The 7,557-nt window shown below is 43.5% G+C and overlaps 1 protein-coding gene across 1 annotated transcript; it reads right to left on the reverse strand.

The window, feature by feature from the left end:
- Positions 1–889: 889 nt before the first annotated feature.
- Positions 890–7,016, reverse strand: atp1b1b (ATPase Na+/K+ transporting subunit beta 1b). Its single transcript, XM_084574557.1, has 6 exons — positions 6,845–7,016; positions 4,449–4,577; positions 3,356–3,511; positions 2,806–2,990; positions 2,540–2,623; positions 890–2,446 (listed from the first exon to the last, which is right to left on the reverse strand). Exons 1-6 carry the CDS (start codon positions 6,933–6,935, stop codon positions 2,189–2,191), a joined length of 903 nt encoding a protein of 300 aa, XP_084430683.1. The 5' UTR covers positions 6,936–7,016; the 3' UTR covers positions 890–2,188.
- Between the last annotated feature and the right edge of the window lie 541 nt (positions 7,017–7,557).

Genomic DNA, 7,557 nt, shown 5'->3' on the forward strand with positions numbered 1-7,557 from the left:
GAGAAAGATTTAATAAGTGACTAGAATATAAATGTTTAAATACAAGGCAACACTCCACTAGATAATGAATTAGTCTCAGAAAAGACAACATTCATGGTGTTTGACTTCTTGTGTGAATTAATGCATTCACACTTCAAGCTGCTTCTCTCCAGCTTCTGACTTAATGCCTGCTTTCTGCCAGTGCCTGAAACAACACCCCTGTGTTAGCTACAACACAGGCAGCTCCCTCCTGTAATTACAGAGACATAATGTCTGCAACTGATCCCACTGCCGCTTCCTGCCTGCACACTGAAAGCCTGAATGACCGAACAGTAACAGCAATTGTCCGCTCGTTCGGCTCCCCCTCTTGAGCCGACAGCCGCTCATTCATTCGTCTCTGAGGCCAAACAAGAAGAAGCTGAGGGATCACAGAGACTGTGGAGTTACACACGGATTCATCTTTATGCGGAGATCTTAAGCTGTTTGACACTGCTCATCTAATCGCAGTACGATCCAACACTCATAATGAAATGCGCAAATCCAGGATGCTACTGTCTTGTCAGTTTCACAATTAATTGAAATTAATGGGAAGAGCACTGGTCCTAGCACAGAGCCCTGTTGAACTCCACAACTTACTTTTGTGTAAGTGGAAGAGTCATTGTTGACATGGACAAAACTGGAATCGGCCCAATAGATAGATCTCACAAGACTAAAAAAAGATGCACTGTTGTTAGCAGAAAATACGGTATATGACATTTTTATTGCTTTGCTGTTTTCAGGCACTCCGATAAAAACGGTCCATGTAACTATAGAGTGCCATACAGTACATAAGGTGTGTATTTAAACACACTGGTCCTGCTGGGAAATGGCCTTGTTACTAAAAGAAACACCAGAAAAACAAAAGAAAGGTCTATTATGATTTTTATTCATTCATGTCTGATTAAATGACAAAGGTGGATGAACTGATGAGAAATTGACTGTTCTTGAAATGCAATATTAAAGCCAATTCCATCGGTCATCTAAAGCCACAGAGGTTTGCAAGAGTTTTTTTTTTTTCCTAAAATGCATGAACATAAGTTGGTCGTGAAAATAAACCTATTCATTCTACACATAACTGCATTCATGACCAAGACAAATGTCAAGATTTTTTCCATTTCAAAAGTTACAGGGCAAGACACCAACTTTAGCACTTAAGACGAATACATCCTGGAAAGGAGTACTGCATTGCTTCAGATTAAGACTTTGCAACATGTCACTTTGGTATTGCATTTATACATTACAATATTCTGCAAAGAAACAAAATGTACAACTGCATAAATATAAAATTCTTCCACCATGTTTTAATGGTTATAACATTCAGGGTTACCCCGCAATGCTTGATGCTGTGATAAATCCAGCAAAACAAAAGAAAAAGTCTTAAAAACATAGTTAGCACCATCGCCTTCAAAGCAGGCCAAAGTGTCTAACAGGCTGGACACACAAGTCTACATTCAAGGCAAAAATCAAAAAAAGGCATGAAACCAAGTAATAAAACCCCTTCACACATTTAAGCAATTTAATGGAAAATAAAAAGAGTCTTCGGTGATCAACTGTAAAAGACGAATAAAAAGAGGAAAGAAGTTTCCTGGAGTGCAGTCTTTTCCTCGCGCATATCAGAACCATGTCAGACTGTTTGAATCAGAAAGTAAATGGGAGTGTGTCTACATGTCTGACACACACACACACACACGCGCCACAGCTAGAACTGCTAAAGCTTGCTCGTACAGGACAATGAAGAAAAAGCATGATTTAGGAAGGACCCGATTTTGCGACAGCTACTACACTCCAAACCTAACTACTGGAATCACACAAGGCAGCGATATGCAGAGGGGACAGATACAGAGATGGATCTACACTTTACAGTAATCTAAGAACAATGTCCCATGGCTTGTGGAAAATTCTCCTTTACAGCAGAATAAATATTTTTAATTGGGCCTATTGCTACTTTTTCTCTAAATTATACTATGGCTAGACAGAAGTGAATAAGCTAGTGAAGGACAGATTATACATCCGTCCCCTAACAAGTTTTTCCATTCAAGACTAGTTGTGATTGACTTAACCGCTACAGCCTACCCTCCCACTTGTTATTATCTCCTACGACAGATTGGTATTTTGGGGGGTGAAGCGGCGGAGCGTGTCAGGGCAGGATCTAAGGTCCTGGCGACGGTCATTAACTGTTAACCTGGAGCTTGATGTCAAAGCGTCCCTGATAGCGGTCCTTCTCGCTGTAGTCGATGTTTTCCCCGTACACCTTGCACTCAATGCGCAGCTCGGTATTCATTGTCAGGTTGGTGAACTGAAGAGCCACCAGCGGCTGCAAGTACTGGGGGTGAAGCAGCTTGCCGTAGTAGGGGTAATACTGGAGGGGGAAGCCGCCGCCGATGCCGTGGTACTTGATCTCGCCGATCTTCCCAGCGTCTTCCTCTTTCTGGAAGAATGAAGAGACAGTTGAAGGGAATGGTATAATTCAGACGCAAATTCATTGCATGCATTTGTACCATGTCTACAAGAATGTGTGTACCTTGTTGGTGCAATAAAGAGGGATGATATTGGGCTGCACCTTGGGTTGAGCCTCTTCAGGAATACTTTCATTAGAGCTAGGAGGCTGGACAAAGAAGAGAAGTTAGGTCAGACTTGGACAGTGCTCATTTTCATTTTCATCCTTTGAGATATTTGCTTTTGAAAGAGTTCAAGACAGGAAACTTAATCAGCTGTCTTTGGATCAAATGCAAGACATCACATTGTGAAGTTTAAGTCCATTCACACGGAGACGGAATAAAAACTTACCCTTGGACGGAAGTTGACGATCCTGTTGAGCTTCACGATGATACAGGGCTTTCCCTGCTTGAAGCCGTAATCTGGATCCTCAAGGCCGGAGCAGGGGCCCAACAAGCTCCTGGAGAAACGGCAGGCCTTTCTGACGCCCACGTCGCTCTCCAAGTCGCCCCGGTTCTTGTACTCCGCCGGATCCTCTGGAGGGGTGAGCATCCATTATTAGGAGCGTGCGATAGTCCAAGTAAGCTTCAAATACTGAAACCTTGACAGTCCAGTGAAAAAGGCCTGAACTTGTACGTCCACTGACTATCCTCTCAATTTAACAATGCAACACTTAATTCTGTCTACAATCAAGTTTGGGTTAGATCCCAGCCAACGTTGCTTTAGTGTAAAGAAAATACACCTTTAAACCAAATTGTAAAAAGTATACCCCAAATCTGGTACATACTTGGCTTCATGTAAAGGTGAGTATTCTTGGTTTCAAATCTCGTCTTTCTACGCCCTCCGTTCAACTCTTTCCAAAGTGAAGTAGGAAGAAAAGATTGCACGCCCAAAGCCTTACCTCCACAATCCTCAAACTTCATTTGGTCCTTCTGATGTTCTTCATCGTACTTGGAAAGGAAATCCTTTATAGCTTTGGTGTACGGCAGGTAGGTCTCCAAGTCACTGGTGCTGAAGCTCACCTCGGCTTTGTCTGACCGTGGGGTGTGCGTGAGGCCTGCGAGGACGACATCGGTTTTTGTCATAATTCTGCCTACTCGCCCTGCAGTCCAGTACACACTATAGTCAGTTTTGTACAAAGATGACGTTTTGAACCAACGTAGAGAGGAGGTGAAAGAGATGAAAACTGGGCAAACTCTAAAAGTCAGACACTTAGGGTGTCACTTTGGCCAATTTCTGCAGATCGGAGCATCCGATTGACATCCATATCTTTCAGGAAAACGGATTGCGTTTCCTCCTGCTTCCCGTCGTTTTGCTGAGAGACGCTGAACAGGGTCTGCAGTGTCTGTGAACACTGAATCGGATGAAACCGATCTCATGACTATGCTATGAAAGCCAGTGCTCCTTAAAATTGCTTATTTGTGTTGTTTTAACCCAACTCATTAGAACACTGTTGCACCTTGCTGCAGTCGAAAAGACGCAGACTGCCACCACCTGCCATCCCGTCCAACAATTGCCAAGCTGAACCCCAGCTGGCCCCCCCTGCCATAGCAACCAGGGTGTGCTGTGTACACAGGGGAGGTCGCACTGGGGCCGTGATGTGCAGCGAAAACGCACCATGTACACTGTTATTTTAACGGCACCACTTCAGCCATTATCAGAAGCTTGTTTATATATTTGAGAAGCCTTTTCAAATCGCTGATACTGTGGAACGTAAACCTACTGTATCTTGGTTTCTGATAACTGTGTGCATGCGGCACCCAGTTAATACAGTAAGGGCTAATCTAATCTTTAGTTAAATTAATATTAGTTAAATCTACTTAAAGAAGATAGCTGGATTCAAAGCTCATTCGTGACCTCGGATACAGATACATTCAGGCCTAATTGGCCATTCTGGTTTAGGAATTGCTGTCATAAGATCTTCTAACATGACCCCACCTGACTGCTACTAAATAGTGTGATAATTCCATTTCTTTCTGGAGATCTGTTCTTACCAGGGGGCGCAACTCTGTCCTGCCAGGTGGGCTTGTAGTCACTCAGGGTGAGCAGCATGGCTTGAATGGTGCCGATGAAGATCCCGGCCAGGCATCCATAGAAAACGACGTAGAACATGAAAATCTTGACTGTGGAAGAGATAAAAAAAAAAAAAAAAAAAGATTTCACTGAATAACACTGTAGAATTTAGAGTACAAATTGCAGAACAAAACGTTCTGTAAAACAATATGATGTGGCCACGTAATCAAACAGCTGATAACAGTTATACAACCGTATCACTCCACAGTTGCACAACAGTGTACGTAAAGGGTGTTACCCATCTTATTCAATGATCACATTTCATTGGTTAAGTAAAAAAAAATAGTAGAATAAAAAAAGTAAATATTTTGTTTTTTGGGCCAAGTACTAAGCAGTTGGGATAAGTAGTCTTGAAAAACAGTGTGGAAAAAGAGTCCTAGAGCCTCACATCAGTCTGCCAGTGTAAGACAGAAGTCTCACTCTGGCTCACAGAGTCCCAGAACACACATGCCAAGTGCAATACAGAAAAAGAAACAACAACATTGTCAATAACATTTCTCACATGGCATTTTACAGGCTGGATAACCAAATATAAATCCATCTCGAAGTCATCACGTTACTTGATGAGGTCACAACTGCAGCAGATTCAGAAAGGGAGGGGTATTTAGCTGCAATCTGCAACCTCACCACTAGTTGCCACTAAAGCCCACAAAGTGGACCTTTAATTCATCCCAAACTTTACATTACTGTATCAATGCCTGGACACTTTTAACGCTTGCGAGTACAAGGACATATTCCACTAAATTAGGGTCTATCAGACAAAGAGCTGCCCTTCTTTCTGTTGTTTCTTCAAGGATCAGACACACACACGAGCCTGCATTTACGACAAAACAACCCAGCCGTGGTGACTACGGTCTCAGTGGACCTAAAGAGTTGCTTGCTCAGTACTTTTTTTTTTTTTTTTTTGCACGACAATTCTATTATCTGTACTGCAAAACCAACGAGGCACAGCTTTAGTTAACCTTGCAGCAGGGGAGCTACACGTACAGCCTTTCCCCATCTTTTCGCTGCATTAAGGCAATGTCACAAGGTCACACGGCAGCCTGACCCTGTACATGCAGGCCACGCCACCTGAGCTTGCTAGATTGCAATGACATTCCCAAGATATATATATATATATATGCAGACAATCTACAATCTTTATTCCTCTAAAGGGGGATATGTTTTCACAAGTCTGACTACACAAACATACAACATGACCCCCCACCCCCAAACAGTCTGAGAAAGGAGGTCTGGGTTTGTTCAGACCCGCAATGCCAGATCTGGTCTATATTTTTATAGTACCTTATCACAGAAAAGCCCGATAACAAAAACTTGAGAAAAGCATAAGACGCATATGATTTCTCTTCATCCAAACGCATTTGTTAAGATCTGCCCGCATCCGGACGCCCTTTCATTCCAACCTTCAGCACAGCACTGCGCATGGCACGCTTCCCAGATGCATCAGCACTTTCAGATGACCTCAGAAGGACAAAAATCTGAGTGTGAGCTGCACATCAGCACCAGCTAGAGCTGCTGCTGCTGCTACTGCTGCTGCTGCTGCTAAGACATCATGCCACGAAAACATTAAGCCACTTCTAGCCAGGTGTCCAGACAGAACTTAAGAGCTGTGACATTGAGAGCAGGCACAAGGACACAACGCCGCCCTGCAGCTGCCAGAGAAACAAGAGAAGGAAAGTCGAACAAGTTAATCAGTTGCATTGTTCGTTAGATTACACCCGACATCTGATCAGAGGAACCTGACACGGATCGATAGTCCTCCCTTCGCTTACGAGCAGGCCTCGTCACCTTGACTCACCTTGGGCTGTGATGCATTTTTAACCCTTTGACGGCCTTTTGCCAAAATTACTTTTCCCACAGTTGACCGAGGTGAATTCTCCCGCTGCCTCCCGTAACCCCTCCGACTTCAGAATAAAAACTCACGATTAAGACAACACGCTACGCATGACACCTGGCTTTGACTTGCTCACAGGTGTTTAAAAAAAATGAAAATCAACTTAACGTCAGTCCAGTCAGCCAGAGGCGGTGAATGCTCCAGAGGTTCACACCAACAAAGAAGACACGAGTGAAAATTGATGGGTGCATTACTTACAATACCGCAGTATGTATATATATATATATTGTTTTATTATTATTATTATTATTAATGTTTTTTTTTTGTTTGTTTTTTCCGGAATGCAGCAATGTCAAATCAAACAGGTGGCAAGAAGCACGAGGCGGCAGGTGGCGCGCACTGCCACTCGTGAACGCGCGCTTAGATTTCTGCCGGTCAGTTAAAAAAAAAAATAAAAAAATAAAAAAAGACAACCGTACTTACACCAACTGCCTCCGGTACGGCCGAGCAGCTCTCCTTTCTCCGAGTCCCACAGAAACTTCTTCCACCCGCCGTCCTCTTTATTTGAAGGCATTTTTTTTCAAATTTTAATTTTATTCTTCCCCCTTCCCGTGTGTGCGAACCAAGTCCCGGCAAGTCGAAGAAGCAACCGGCACAGAGCACGGTGCGGCTCCCCAATTTAAACGGTCTCTGCTAGACTCCGCCCGGCACTCGCTACAAGTTACCTTGTAGGAGGGCGTAGCGGCGCCAGCCAATCGGAGGGCGAGGAAGCCGTGCGTAGAGTTGACGTCCGGAAGATGGACAGGAAGCCGACAGAAGCAGGCTGTACATATTTTGGCTGAGCTGTGCAGATAAGTGTGTGAAGGCAGAGAGTTAGCCCTGTTCTCTACATATTTAACCATTACAAAAAATGTTCAGTATAAGATTAGTGTCAATGATTGTGAAATTAAAAATCTATTCATGTACAGTGAACCTTGATGCATTGTGACATCATAGAAATATTTGCCAGTTAGGACATTTTGGGTCCCAATAACTCTAATAAATATTTCACACAGAGTGACAATAGGGCCACACTTCATGTGAAGGTGAGTAAAAAGCCATAGAGACTGTGCAGGTTACTAAACTACGGACTAATGTCAGGCTGCATCCTGCTGGGGATAGGTGCTGCCATCAAGGAGTGTCATTGCTATGGGGTG

This window comes from Chelon labrosus (genome assembly GCF_963514085.1).
Source record: "Chelon labrosus genome assembly, chromosome: 24".
Lineage (NCBI taxonomy): Eukaryota > Metazoa > Chordata > Actinopteri > Mugiliformes > Mugilidae > Chelon > Chelon labrosus.

What these genes read in the sequence shown, in the direction of transcription:
- atp1b1b (XM_084574557.1), bottom strand. Translation starts at nt 6,935, where the DNA reads ATGCCTTCAAATAAAGAGGACGGCGGGTGGAAGAAGTTTCTGTGGGAC. An exon ending in TCGTCAACTTCCGTCCAAGG is followed by an intron (nt 2,624 to 2,805) that starts GTAAGTTTTTAT and finishes TTCTTTGTCCAG; the next exon opens with CCTCCTAGCTCTAATGAAAG. An exon ending in CTCTTTATTGCACCAACAAG is followed by an intron (nt 2,447 to 2,539) that starts GTACACACATTC and finishes TCATTCTTCCAG; the next exon opens with AAAGAGGAAGACGCTGGGAA.